Source organism: Tachysurus vachellii, chromosome 1 (genome assembly GCF_030014155.1).
Source record: "Tachysurus vachellii isolate PV-2020 chromosome 1, HZAU_Pvac_v1, whole genome shotgun sequence".
Lineage (NCBI taxonomy): Eukaryota > Metazoa > Chordata > Actinopteri > Siluriformes > Bagridae > Tachysurus > Tachysurus vachellii.
In genome coordinates, this window is record NC_083460.1 from 17,516,954 (window position 1) to 17,532,703 (window position 15,750).

The 15,750-nt window shown below is 39.5% G+C and overlaps 1 protein-coding gene across 3 annotated transcripts in view; it reads left to right on the forward strand.

Moving 5' to 3' along the window:
* The window catches only part of dock10 (dedicator of cytokinesis 10), an 85,143-nt gene that overhangs the window by 34,408 nt on the left and 34,985 nt on the right, over nt 1–15,750 (forward strand). For 2 of the 3 annotated variants that reach the window (XM_060875295.1, XM_060875303.1), the window contains exons 2-6: nt 8,626–8,745; nt 11,165–11,254; nt 12,502–12,584; nt 14,609–14,681; nt 14,911–15,048. In XM_060875295.1, the coding sequence (XP_060731278.1) occupies nt 8,626–8,745; nt 11,165–11,254; nt 12,502–12,584; nt 14,609–14,681; nt 14,911–15,048 (504 nt within the window). Of the gene's footprint in view, nt 1–3,135; nt 3,345–8,625; nt 8,746–11,164; nt 11,255–12,501; nt 12,585–14,608; nt 14,682–14,910; nt 15,049–15,750 lie in introns of those variants that run through there. The other variant, XM_060875312.1, reaches the window with a different exon arrangement.

Sequence of the window (15,750 nt, forward strand, 5' to 3'; positions counted from 1 at the left end):
AGGGTAAAGGCTAGAATTAGGGAGGAGATTGAGTTGGCAGAAAAGATGTAAATGAAAATAAGGGAACGTGTAGGAGGCTTGTTTGTAACAAGTGCTTGTTAGCCCTATGTTTAGCTTTGTTTTTTCAGTAAACTGTTAGCATTAACATGCTTGTAGTTGGTTAGTTTGGTGTCAACAGGATTTAGGAATTCCGTGTTGGAATCTGTCTGTATATACTGTTCATTGGTTTGTAGTTTGTATTTATGTCTTAAAATGTCAGTAAGTTATAGTAAGTAAAATCTAGACTTGATGTACTTTTATGAGCTTCAAATTATAGTTGTGTCCCAAATGACATACTACACACTTACTGTGCACTATGGACTTTACGGTCTAGTGTATGAATTTTAGAACGGTCGCATTATCTAGTAAGGAGCAAGAACGTATTTCGCTAACCAAAAGTACGAGCCGTTTCCTAGTCGACGTCGAACGATGTCACAAAACAAATGTGAAAAATAAATCACACAATGTACGTGAACTAATTTAAAAGACATTTGTAAGACATATAACATTTGAGATGTAATGTCTTGTCCACCAGTGTCGTTATGAATTGAGTAATTCAGTATGTACAGTCAGTATGGCTGGGAAAAATGGGCTTTCCATTTCCATCAAGATTTCCTCTGATAACAGCTATACAGTCCAGACTGACCACAATATGCAGCTATACCTGTTTCTAACTAACTGCAAAGATTAAATATGGTGATGATTAGATATGAGTTTATGACTAAGATACATTTTAAGATTATCAGATTTGGACATTAGACAAATTTATACCAAAGCACTTAGCAGAATGGTGTTGATGAATGGTGTTGGAAACTTAAACTGCTTACTGAAGAAAACCTGTAAAGTGTTGGTGTGTACTGTGTAGCAAATGGGCGTCAACATCTGAAGACCACATCAGACCACAGAAGAGCAGCAGCAGACAGGAAGATGATGTTTCCACTCTTTAACTGTCCATTTTCAGTAAACCTGAGCCCCACATAGCACCAGGTTCCTCTTCTTGACTGATAGGAGCGGAAGTTGAGTTCTGAGATTGATTTTCTGCTCACCGCAGATGTAAAGAGTTACTGTAGATTTCACAGCAGTTTAGCAGTCTGGCCATTTTCCTCTGACCTCTCTCATCAGCAAGGCATTTCCATCTGCACAATTTCTAGATGTCTTGTTTTTCACAGCATTCTGTTTAAACTCTAGAGACTGTTGTGAGGGAAAATCTCAGGAGATCAGCGCTCACGGAAATATCCAAGTCAGCCCATCAGACCATGCCACAATCAAAGTCACTGAGATCTGTATAGTCCTCATAGATGTGACCATTAACTAAAGCTCTCTTTTTCTGCATTGTAAAATATGATATGAATGACTGAAATAAAATATGAATGACTTTGAAGCAAATGAGCGATGTTAGTTGCAAAGTATTGATAATTTACTACTTGCACATATTTTTGGCTGAAATAAATTACTTCTGATTATTCATTTCCATTTTTTTGGTCAAACGTTATATATTTTTAATCCATCCAGAGTCCATTGGACTCTGAAGAGAATCAAGGATACCTGGGTAACTTCCTTTTAAAAATCTATGACAGAATAACTTCTGCGGTTTGACTGAAGAAGTGAAAATGAGACATTGGTGACGCGATGTCCTCCAGTCCTACAGATGTCTGTTCACTCTTCCTTCACCAACTTTACTTTATGTTTTCACTGTCAGTTACGTTTTACACTCAACAATGACAATTTGTTTGTCAGGTTTTCACCAGTGTTGATCTACAATATACACACATTTTAAACAAAGGTGGTGTGTAACAACATGAAACTTACCATTACTATTGGTATTACTAGTGTGTGTGTGTGCATACGTGCGTGTGTGAGTGTCTGTGTCTATGTGTGGGCGTGTTGTATAACTTTGTGGGGACCCCCCGAAGATAATCCCCACAATGATAGCAATCGCTGACCGTTTTGACCATGTGGGGACATTTGGCTGGTCTTCACAAGACAAGTCAAATACGTAGTACAAAGTGGCTACATAGGTTAGGTTTATAGGTTATAACATATTTTGGTATAGATATATGTGATTAGAAGGTCCTTACAAGGAAAGGGAAAAAGGTGAAGGAAAAACCACCTCTGAGTTATCTGTTATCTGCTAACCCTTCGTCGTGCTCCCTGTCTGACTTCCTGTTTTAAAAGGAAACACGACATACAGAATTAAATCATAGGTTAAGTCATGCATAATAAGTTGCAAACATCCAGTTGGAGAAAAACAAGCAGCAGGAAATCACCTAGCATGGTTCAATTGACTTACTTTTTTACCCATCATTCTATCAGCACTCGCTGCTACATAATGCAGCTACTGGTTTTAATGAATAGTTTGCTTAATGTTAGCCAGTTTAGTATAAATTATATTTAGCTAATCATTAGCCAATTTTCTTGAAAATACTTATTGTCAGCTAGCTACAGCTGGTGAGGAAACTTTAGCTAGCTTAAATATTAGCACAGTGCTGCATTCAGGAATTTGGTTAGCTTAGCGAATAGTATGTTTAAGTTCATGTTATTTTAGTTAAAAGTTGTTCACAGTTCACTTCTGATTCCTGAAAAAATAAAGTAGAAATTATGCAGAAAAATTGATTAATTTTAAGTAATTATTTAGTAATTAAGTATTTTTTAAGTATTTTAAGTAATTAAGTTTTTTTTTTTTTGTGCTGGAAGTTAAAATGTAAAGTAATTACCGCAGTATTTCTAAATTAGTGTATTAGTGTTTATGAGTGCTGTATAGTTTCTGTACTGTTATGACTATTAATAGTTGATAGCATGTGTGTACAAGGACAGGCATACGCACACACACACGGACACACACACACGGACACACACACAGACACCCGCACCAAAACACACAGACACACTGAGAGATACTGTAGAGAGAGAGGTAAATGCAACAACTGTCAAATAATGTTATTGTTCTGTTCCTGTGTTTGTTCTACTCACAGAAACAACATTACTATAAAAGAAAAGCATAATGTGTGACTTCTCAGTAAGTCAGTCTGTCAGTGACATCACGCCCCAGTTCAGCTCTACTTCCTCTCCTGACCACACATTCAGTATGAGCTGACAGGTTTCACATGTAGTCCGGGAAGGTTCTACTTCTCTTCTTTACAACACGTTTACTCCCAAGCTCGAGTAGTGGACTTGTTCACCGGCGTCGTCTTTCCTCATCTCGTGCCTACAGAGAACGTTTAACGATGAGTTTCAGGAGTAAAATCACCTTTCGGAAGAAGATGAAAACGAGACGAGCCCGAGCGGATTTCAGCCGAATTAGCTGTGTATGTATCTGTTCATGTGTCTCTTCATCTCGAACTGCTTCATCCACACAATATGAAATTTTTTTGTTTTTATTAGTGAAAGACGTTCTGCAAAGAGAGTCAGTGATACATAGTGTTATTTTGAAGGTGGTAGAGAACATTGAGCTTTTTCTTTTTGCATTGTTTCCAGGTTGCTATCTTGTATAGAAATTGTTCATTTCTTCTTGAACTTCCCTTTGTGACTTTCATAGCATTTGAAGTTTTTTTCTACACGTTACACTTTCGTTCTATGCGTGTATACTTTCATTTCCATTCAAATTAAGAGTGTGTGTGTGTCTAAGTTACTGTGTGTATGGTTGAAGTTAAACATGTGTCTGCATAATGCCGCGATAAGTTCATGGAAGTTTCTCTCCATGGACATGCCAAGGTGACGTAAAACAACACTGGTTCCCATGGAGACCGGGGATGCCCCTGAGAAGCCGTTGAGCGATCTTCCCCTTTACGACTATTTGTGGGCATGAAATGGTCTCTCAGAACTATAGAGCATACAGCTGGAAGGTTGCATAGAAGTGAAATACTGTATGACTACTGCATGTGCTGGGTTTCCCAAATACAGTAGCTGATGCCACAAAAATAGAGTATGTTCATATATTTACAGTAATAGCAAAACTGTCAGGTCAGAAAATTTGCATCTCTCTTTTTAATAATAATATAAATAATTTCAACAATAACTTTCCGTTCTAGTTGACACCGTTTTCTGTAGGTCTTATGTTATGAATGGTTTTAATTTTTATCCTTTGGAATCAATTAATATTAATGCACTCAGTAACAACTCACCGAGGAACTAGAATAACTGACAGATCAAAAACCCTGATAAACCGTGACGTTTGTTGAGACATCTTTATACGTGGAAACCATGGAGTTTTCGAACATGAGTAAGGGGCTTCGTAATTTCTCAGTAACGGGTCAAGCTGCAATTTTTGTCTCAGTAACGTCAGTGGAATAAAAAAGAGTTAAACAGCATGAAGGTGTTGTTTTTTAATAATAAAACAAAAGTGTATCTTTGAAATTCTTTCCAAAGGGCTAAGGAACAGGTGTGTGTGAGTGTGTGTGTGTGTGTGTGTTGGGGGGGGGGAATTAACAGTTGTAGGTGTAATATCCTGCTTTCTTACTTATCTGATATGCGACTTACATGATGTGCAGGCTGTGGAAAGATCAGTGAAGGTCAACATGCAAGATTTGAGACTTTGGATTTTCTTTTTTTAAGTGGAACAATTTTATATCAGACCAAACCTCAAATTTAAGTTAAATGCCATAAGGGAACTTGTCTAAATGATCACTAAAAAAAAAGGCTTGAAGTTTATTTGAAGGTGAGAATATAGCAAAGTGTCAGAGTCTTTAATCCTGGCTGTTTAGTACAGCATATGTCATCTGTATTCAGATGATTAACTCACAGTTAGATGTTTAGTGAACTGATTTCCAAACTTGAGGCAAAAGAGCATGAGAGTGATATTTCTGAAACAGAATGCGGCGATAGAATCTTCCTTGTACTGCAGCAGAGTTCGACACACTGTGCACAATAAAAGCTGCCATAGTGATTTACTTTTATTATATCGTAAAACCTTCAGTTTGCAACTGAATTGCTTCACTTTTTAAAATATAAAATAAAGAACAGGGATTTTTCACAGGTGAGTTTTTTTTTCACCCATGTGTTTATGTTCATGATCGTAATGTTCTACATGACAGCTTAAACATTTAGACAAAATGAGCTAAATATATACTAGGCTTAAGGTTAGACTTTTAAACTTCATAGTTGAAATGATAGGGGGCACGGTGGCTTAGTGGTTAGCACGTTCGCCTCACACCTCCAGGGTCGGGGTTCGATTCCCGCCTCCACCTTGTGTGTGTGGAGTTTGCATGTTCTCCCCGTGCCTCGGGGGTTTCCTCCGGGTACTCCGGTTTCCTCCCCCGGTCCAAAGACATGCATGGTAGGTTGATTGGCATCTCTGGAAAATTGTCCCTAGTGTGACTGCGTGATTGCGTGAGTGAATGAGTGTGTGTGTGTGTGTGTGCCCTGCGATGGGTTGGCACTCCGTCCAGGGTGAATCCTGCCTTGATGCCCAATGACGCCTGAGATAGGCACAGGCTCCCCGTGACCCGAGGTAGTTCGGATAAGCGGTAGAAGATGAATGAATGAATGAGTTGAAATGATCATAGTTGATGAAATGACTGAAATGTTCATGATTTTTAGAGCATGTATTACGCAGCACACAGTACCTACCTGTTACTCTTTGTCCATATGAAGGGGAACAATGCTTTAAAAGCATAACACCACAGAAAGCTCTGATGAGTTCATCTGTTTCAGCCATCAACCATGAGGTGAAGTTGTTTCTTATTGGTGAAACAGCTTGTAGGTGTGGCGCAAGGTGTGAATTCTTACTTGCCATACAGCAGAGATGTCCAGGGTAATGGTTTAGACGTTCTATTAATTAGTCTTAGGTTTGGGAACCGAGAACCGGTTCAGAACCGGTTCTGTTTTTTAACAGGAACCGGAACCGCACGGAATCTTTAAGTTTCGGTTCCAAACGCGGTTCCGATGCGATGACGGGCAAAGCGCTGGGAGCGGTCACTTTAAATAGCCATGTCTTACCTCATGAATATTAATGGTTTTACCGTCATGCAACCAAATTAACGCAGCTTACCACAGATATCAGTCACTTGCGCTGCTGTGCTGAGGTACACTTTGTGTTAAACATGTCTAAAACAAGTGTAAAGTGTGGATCCATTTACAAAGCTACAACAATGAAGCAAATCTCCCCCCCTCTGAGAGGGTTTTCTCCACAGCTGGAGATACAATAAGCCAGGAAAGGTCTCGTCTTCTCCCAGAGAAAGCAGACATGTTAATTTTTCTTCAGAAAAATTGCCAACTGTTTTGCTAAGTTGTAATTCTGGATGTTAAATTTGATGTTGGATTTATTTAAATTTAAATTGATATGAATTGAAATGCTCTGTTTAAAATATTTAAAAAGTGATTAATAAACAGAAATGGAATTGTTTAAGTATTGTGCATTATTTTTCACATTTCTTTTATTTCGGAATCAGAATCGGGAATCATAAGGCAGAACTGGACCCGGAATCGGAACCGGAAAATTTCTTTTGATACCCAACCCTAATTAGTCTACATGCTAGAAAAAAGTTGTTTAGTCTGATCCATGTTTAGAATAGCACAATTACTGTATGTATAGAATGTCTTTGTTTGGCCCTGCGATGGGTTGGCGCTCCGTCCAGGGTGTATTCTGAATTGATGCCCGATGACGGCTGAGATAGGCACAGGCTCCCCGTGACGAGGTAGTTTGGATAAGCGGTAAAAAATGAATGAATGAACGAATGTCTTTGTTTGTTGTAACTTTAAAAATTCACTTCACTGGAGCTAAAAGGCCCAAACTCGTTCCAGCATGACAATGCCCTGGTGCACAAAGCCAGCTGGGAGAAGGTCATAGTTAGAGGTTAGAGGTTGGAGTGAAAGAGCACTCCAGAAATGGTGTAAATCTGGAATGGACTGGAATGGAATGTGGAACAAGACCTTTTGGCTGTTGTGGTCCACCTCCTTTTGTCCATATACTGTATAATATATATATATATATATATATATATATATATATATATATATATATATATATATATATTAGAGATGAGCCGGATACTCGGCTAAAACGAATAAACTGAAACTTTATCCGGTACGGATAAAGCACTTCTGCCGAGTACGAGTATTATACGAGTAATACGAGTCAATATCTGTGCTCGGATTGAATGAAAATCATCATTGGGTAGCTGATTGTGTCAGCGTTCTGTGATAGGTTAGTCACAGTGCCCCTCCCCTACACACGTACAGATGTATTGTGTTGCTGTGTCTCGCTCTGCTCACTCACAGTCACACACAGAACAGCTCTCTGTCTCTAACTCAGTCACTCGGGTTCGTGGGTCTTTTCCGTTAATGTTTACGGTTTCTTCAGCTTTTTACTTCGGGTTGTAACGTTAATAATACGTACTTACTAACCAGTAGAGTTCTGGTAAACGTGGGTTCGTTCAGACGTGGTGCTTGCTTGGTAGAATGCGACTCGCATTGCGTCTCTGCCTGTCGGAGATTTTTTTTCTTATTTAAACCTGCAGCTGTCTCTAACCAGTAACCAGACACTGAGTGTCTGATACGTTTTTGCTGTATTTCATAAAAACATAAAGGTAGTAAGCTAGTGTTATAAATATTACAAATTAATTATTACCGGTTAAATCCCCACCCATTTCAAGACAAGCCCCGCCTACTTCCGGGTTAGGCCCCACCCACTCCGAGTACGGATACAGATACAGATAATTCATATGGTTAACAGATACGGATACAGATACAGATAATGCTGTACTCGCTCATCCCTAATATATATATTAGGGAAAGTACACAAAGTATATATATACATATATATATATATATATATATATATATATATATATATATATATATATATATATATATATATATATATATGTATATATATATATACATACAAAGTACACAAAATATATATATATACAAAGTACACAAGCTAGCGCTGCCCAGTGTGCATACTGTATATATTATAAAGTATATTGTGCTACTAGAACAATGTTAACATATTTAAACATATGCAGTTGAAGAGATGGTTAGGGGTTCAAGCCCTAGCACTGCCAGACTATCACTATTGGTCCCTTGAGAAGAGCCCATAACCCTCTCTGCTCCGGGGGCACTGTATCATGGCTGCGCTGTGCTCCGACCCCAACGAATAAATAGAGGCTGCTTCTAGGCTGCTGCAGTATATACTTTGAGAATTACATGTACTTTTCTGGACAGATGAGCTTTTTCATTTGTGTGATATTTTATGTCTGTAATAAAAAGCATAAAGTCCATTTTTTATACCGCGCTGATGCTCAGATCTATAAATATCTACAAACAATTCAGTAAATCATCAGTAAATAACTGGAGGCAGTTTATTATTATGTGGACATGGACTGCAGAGCAGATTTGTGTTGTATTTGTGTAAAAAAAATATAATATCTCCACTGGTTGCTTATAAATATTAAATCTTAAATTCATGTCATGTGATCAAACCACACTGAACATAAAACACACAAACCAATGAATAACATGGGAAGAACATTACAAATATACTAGTCATACATACAGTTTATTCACCTACAATTACAAGTTTAGTTCTGATTTATTAAAAATTTTGTGATTTATTAAAATTCTCTCTGTCCGTCTCTGATCGTACAGCAGGAGAAGCCGAAGCTGATCGATCCTCTGGACTACGAGGCCGTCATTTCTGAACTAGAGCCAGAGCTTAAGGAGGACCCCCTACAAGACCTGCTGCTCTTCCCAGACCAAGATTTCACTGTGAGTTCATCTCTGTGTGTGTGTGTGTGTATACACATGCTTAAATATCACCCTTTTTCATAGAAGCAACTGCCCTTATAGAGGGCATGCTGTTTCTTCAGTCACGTTTTCTCAGAAAAAAAGGGCATTTCCACTTTTTTTTTAACTGTGACACAGATTTTCAAATACAAATATTGAATTTTTGCGGTCTCTGTACTCATGTTTGATGTGCATGAATTGATGCATCTCAGCCCAAATTGTGGAAAATCTGCGGTGATTATGAGAAAGTAAAAATCTTCTAAATCTATCGAAATATTTGCTTGATTTTGCGTTAGTAAATCCTGAATGAACTGACTAGGACAATTATTTTTCTAATGAGGTGATTTTTGAAGTCATTTCTTTAAAAGGATGAAGGGTTCTAAATAGAATCTTTAAGCGTTTGCCGATATCATGGTACAATAAGTCACAAATCTGTTTTTAGTTACAGTAACAAGTAACAATTGAGCGTGTGTTCCTGACTGTCAGAGCGGTTTCCTTATGACCTAGTGGAGTCTTCCAATAAGCCTATATAATTTTACAAAAGAAAACACCATCAGTTACAAAGATAACTGCCGTGGCACTCATCCATCTAGTGGTAGAACTGGCCATTTATGTAACCTTCCTTTTTATACCAGTTCTTGGCTGACAGGAATGGAACCCGATGTGGTCTCCTGCTGTCTGTAACACAACTTTTGATGTGTTGTGCATGACTGAACAACTGTTCTGCTTTTCTGCTCACCACGTTTGTAAAGAGTGATAATTTTAGTTCCAGTAGCCTTCCTATCAGCTCTAAACTCTCATCAATGAGGCATCTTTGTTTGCAGAAGTGCCACTCACTAGATTCTTTCCACACTATTTTGTGTGAACTCTACAGACTGTTGTGTGTGAAAATCCCATGTGATTAACTGTTTCTGAAACGTTCAAACAAATCTGTCTGGCACCAAAACCCATGCCATGGTCAGGTTAAAAAAAGAAGATATTACATGGTTGAGGACACAAAGCTCTTGACGCAAACGTGCATCTTTTTATATGTTGTGACATCGGATCGGATGCTTGCATGAAATTTTGTATAAGGGTAGAGCTCTTAAAGTGGCCTGTGAGAGTATAGTGCCTTTGGGTTAGTGCTGCATGGACTCACATAGCATACAGAGACAAAGGTGTGTGCAGCTCAGAGTCTGACATGTTTGCTGACATTTTTAGAAGCATGTGTGCTTGTGCAAGTGAGATCAGCTTGCAGCACTTCTACAGGCATGGCACGGCCCACTGAACCCAGCCAGCAGGCAGAGGCCCAGCCAAGCAACCACATCCTCTTTCAGACACAGTTACAGGCATAGCCACAGTTTGAAGCTCAAGCATCACCGCATACACACACAGGCAAAACATGCAGACACACACACCTCCGAAACGACTTGCACTGTGGATTAGCCACTTGATCTGGTCTGATGAGGCAGGAGGTACAAGGGTACGAGTATACTCCTGCCAAAACAGGCACACTGCAGCGTGTTGTCCCAGTTTAACAAACACAAATCTGCACTCCACATACTGATCGCTTGATTTCACCAGTGCTAATTAGCATGGATGTTTGCTCATTAGTGACTTCATTAGCGCACTAATGCACATTATTAGATCAGAGGTTCAAATCAAGTCTCTCTAATTGGATGTTTGGGATGTACTGCCTAAAATAGGATGTACAGAGTTGAAATCATTCTCTTGATCACAGAGGACACACGTGCTTTAGATTGCATAAAGCTATATTTAGGTTAAACCTTTACATTTTTATGCTTCAGCACTACTTTAGGTGACTAGTCAATGTATTAGCTGACTAGCCTAAAAACAGACTAGCATTTGATACATAGATTAGCCTTTTGTGAGTCAGCATATCTAAGCACCATCTACTTTTACAGATTTGACCAACATGGCAGACAAACACACTATTTAGCTACTATTATATTATATAGCTACTAAAGTCAGACAGCTCCTGCTAGAACGGTAATGTTAGCTATGCTAACCTACTTTTTGGAAGTGCCTCAAACTAGCAGCAGCACAGCTAGCACGTTTCTGTGTTGCTATAAAGGATGGTTTTTTTTGTTTTTAAACACAGACTAAAGATAATAGGCTAAATTAGCATTAGCCTACATTTTCATTAGAATGTTTGATAAATAACCACAGTAGATAACTATGTGCTACAAAGCTACAAAGGTATGCTCATCTCAGTTAATCTCAGTTAGCAATAATACGTCTAAACAGTGTTGGACTGTTTAAGACATGAGAGAGTCATGGTTTAACATTGTAAAATGTGAACGTTCGATCTGTGTGTAACTCTTTGAGAATGTTCACTATGTGGAACTTTTATGTGCTCTTTCTGTGTGTCTCTCTCTCACACACACATACATACGCACAGGTGTCTACCGTTCCTCAGGAGAGACGAACGCAGCAATCCACTGTTCCAGAGGGGGCAGAGGAACAGGCTGAAAGTCTGCTGGTCAGACAGGTGAGTCAATATGTGTGTGTGTGTGTTTGTGAGATAAGCTCTAGGTAAAGCTAAAATCTGTATGTATGTTTATGTTTTGTGTGTGCTACTGTGGTGAACCTGTGCCAAATACAGGTTTTGCTTTGAGGTTTAAACCAACGGTGATGGGAGATTTGATTCTATTTTTCTCTCTCTCTCTCCCTCTCTCTCTCTCTCTCTGCCTCTCTCTCTCTTTCTCTGCCTCTCTCTCTCTGCCTCTCTCTCTCTCTCTCTCTCTGCCTCTCTCTCTCTGCCTCTCTCTCTCTTTCTCTGCCTCTCTCTCTCTCTCTCTGCCTCTCTCTCTCTTTCTCTGCCTCTCTCTCTCTTTCTCTGTGTGTGTGTGTGTGTTTGTTTCAGGAGGAAGTTTAAATTTCTGTTCAGGTCTGTCGGTCTGAGCAAGCACTGAAACAGACCAAACAACCATGTCACTGTGTGCGTGTGTGTGTGTGTGTGTGTGTAAAAAATAAATTAATTAATTAATAATAATAATAAAATGATCCTAAACCTTCTAGCACAAGCATTATCTTGGTTATCATGACTCTCTACTTCCATGTCACAGTGTCCCTGAGCCTCAGCCAGAGACAGACAGCATGTGAGGGACAAAGTTAATCCCATTTTCATGTGGTTTAATTAATTCTAATCATTAATCACATCTGGGAATCATTTTAGCCTCTCGAGCAAAACTAGACAGAGTGATTTTAGAATTATAAAATAATCCTACTTGGTTGGAATGATAACATGCACCCACACCGGCCCTTTCCAGATAAGATTGGACATTGCTGCACTAGGACATAAACTAGGACTTTATTTTCTAAAAATGCCTGTAAACTGACGGTATTTAGTCCGTGACCTGGTAAACCAGAATCAGGGTTTTTTGTTTTTTTTGTTGTTGTTTTTTTATTGAAACTTCAAAGCATTTCTGCTTTACACAAATATTACCAGACCAACATAATCCAGTGTATATACCATCTTGGTCCTCCATAAAGTGTGCACGAAAGTACTTGTTATTCTTAGACGCTGTTATTTTCTCTCACATGCAAATTAATGCAATGCTACAAGAGACAAGTCAGAGTTTGAGAAAGTAAATATCAAAACTTTAACACACAGGACAGACACGTGCAGATTTTATGTGCTGAATTGTTGTGTTTTTTCTCCATCTTGCTGTGTGTGATATTAAAGGGGAGTGAATGTTGATATAACCCAATATCCTGTGCTTATATACTTTCCAGGCCTGTAAGTACTACAATTCCCATCTGCACGTGGTCGAGTACACGCATCAGGAGTATGCAGGAGATTACCGCATGCTGCCCAGGTACCTGCCACTTCGCTGATATAAAAAATTTCCATCTTGTTCACTGTGGTGTAACAGAAATGCATTCTCTCTATCACTATGAGACAGGCATCCGCGGCGAGAAATAGTTTATTCTTTCTCTTCTGTCAATCACAGCAACACTAGATCACCTGGGAGCTCATGGATGCAGAAGAGGGCAGATATGATGCCTTGTGATGCAGCTTGAGCAGCAGTTCAAACTGTGTGTCCTTCGACACACTGATGGACTTGATTTAAACATAAAAAAAAAGAATAATAAACTTGTTGAATCCATGCTCGAGCGCACACTAAATAAACAAAAGAAAATGGAACAAATTAAATGCTAAGAATGTATGAAATTCATGTAAATATATCAAAAATAATTCTTTTCCCTGCCTCCACCTTGTGTGTGTGGAGTTTGCATGTTCTCCCCGTGCCTCGGGGTTTCCTCGTGGTACTCCGGTTTCCTCCCCCGGTCCAACGACATGCATGGTAGGTTGATTGGCATCTCTGGAAAATTGCCCCTAGTGTGTGATTGCATGAGTGAATGAGAGTGTGTGTGTCCTGCGATGGGTTGGCACTCCGTCCAGGGTGTATCCTGCCTTGATGCCCGATGACGCCTGAGATAGGCACAGGCTCCCCGTGACCCGAGGTAGTTCGGATAAGCGGTAGAAGATGAATGAATGAATAATTGTTTTCCCTCAGGTTGTTGACTGTAATATGTAATGTAATGAACAAAGTTTTGTTTTAAGTTATAAAAGATTGTAAAATAGAAGTGTTTTTACTAATAGACTAGCTCTCATTCTTTTGCTCTCCATTATAGACATATGGTTTGAGAATATTTTAGAGAATATTTCTAGGTTCCGTTTTTGTGTGTGTGTTTATGGTACATGTGTGTGGTAGACACTGCATTGCCAGCCAAGATGACTCCAGCACGATGCTGTAGTGAGAGAACACTGTTAAAACTTCACTACCAAATATATAAATGGTGTGGTAGGGGTCACATTTAGTTGGTTAGCATTGGGGGAAAAAAAGAGAGTGCATGATATTCTACTGGAATTTGTAATAGCTGACAACTTGGTGTGGTGTAAGAGGAATAAAACACTTCTGTTACAATATGCTACTTAAAAATAATCAACTTCAACAACATTACTGTAACTATATTTTAGTCCTAACATGATTCTATGCTATCACTGAATGCAGAATGGTCAAAAGGAATAGAATGGAGAACCATTGGGTTTGTTATGCAAGGAAACAAAACTGTTGTGAAAGATTACAAACATCTGGGAACATCTGCCTGCTAAGAAGACATCTCAAGTGGTCAGCTGCTGAAACATCTTTCTGCCAATGGTCCTCTGGTTCCATTGATTGTTGGGGTGATTGATATACATGCTTGTGTATTTAGAATATTCCATGTTTCCTAACAAATAAATGCGATGACTAAACACAAATACAATGTTGACAACTGGCCCACAATGACAAGCTGAAACTCTGATTCCCTCCACACCCTTCCAGCTCATGGAAAATTACAGCCTAATATAATGGGAAATATTTATTTATTTATTTATTTATTTATAGTGTCTGTAAAGTGTGTAATAGGAAATGTAGTCTGAGATTCTGTGCCCCCTTAATGGCTAAACGCAGTCCAACACAGTGCCTGCAAATTGCATGGGTCAAATCAGGTTACATGCTGTCCATTTATCAGCTCTTCAGCCATCAGGGAGAAAGAGATAGAAAGAGAGAAGAGAGGAAGAATTAAATCAAGAACAGGATTCAGAATGGTCAGCTTTATCACGAAGGATGGGTTCAAGGGGTAAGATGTGGAGGGCTGGAAATGGATGATAATGTAATGGACGTCTTCCTCTCATCCTCTCCTATCCTGCGTCCTGAGTCAAAAACGACTAATGATGATGGATTACAGTACACTTTCTCCTTCTGTGCTGTTTAGAATTAAGAATGTTTTCTAGGGCAGTTGTTATAATCCTTCTCTCTCTCTTTCTCTCTCTCTGTCTGTCTCTGTACAACAGGAAATTGCACAAGGCTCAGAAATTGCCCACCCACTCATTCGAGATTGACCATGAAGACGTAGATAAGGATGAGGTCAGTCTCATCGTTGCATGTCCAGCACTCATCCTTGTGTTTCTAGCATGCACGCAGATCTCTTTAGACCTCACAAGAACAAAGACAAAACCCTGAAGGAAATATATTTACTATAGATACAGTACTTGTATTCATGTCTTCTGTCTGACAAGCTTTGCCTTCTCCGTCTTAGCTCAAAACAGACGGCAGATCTCATGGTTTTCTCCGCATTCGAAATCTTTTTTCACAGGACACGACGTCGCTGTCATCGTCTAAAGGCGGAGGGGGAGGTGGGGGCAGTGGAGGTGGAGGGACAGGTGTCTTCAAGTCTGGCTGGCTCTACAAAGGGAACTTTAACAGCACGGTCAACAACAGCATTACTGTTCGGGTAAGAGTGCGTGAGCCAGACACTTTATTCTGTGAGCTCTCTCAGCTGGTTCAAACTAATCACTTATTCAGGAAATATAATCAAGCTCAGAGTGAAAAGTGGTTCTCTAGGATCAGTGGTCTTGATATAATTATATTCAGTCGGGTATATGAAAGGCTCAGATCGGCCTAAGATATAATATCACAGCGCTGTCCTCTAATCTGATCAGAAAATGTCCTTAATTAAGTTTCACTGACTTGTCAGGCGGATATCACATTTAATAATAAACACATTTTAAAAATAATCATTTATACAGTGAAGATATTTGTAAGGAGAAATTCATTCATTCATTTTCTCCCGCTTATCCGAACTACTCGGGTCACGGGGAGCCTGTGCCTATCACAGGCGTCATCGGGCATCAAGGCAGGATACACCCTGGACGGAGTGCCAACCCATCGCAGGGCACACACACTCATTCACTCACGCAATCACACACTACAGACAATTTTCCAGAGATGCCAATCAACCTACCATGCATGTCTTTGGACCGGGGGAGGAAACCGGAGTACCTGGAGGAAACCCCCGAGGCACGGGGAGAACATGCAAACTCCACACACACAAGGTGGAGGCTGGAATCGAACCCCCAACCCTGGAGGTGTGAGGCAAACGTGCTAACCACTAAGCCACCTTGCCCCCTAAGGAGATATTTATTCTCCTTTATGT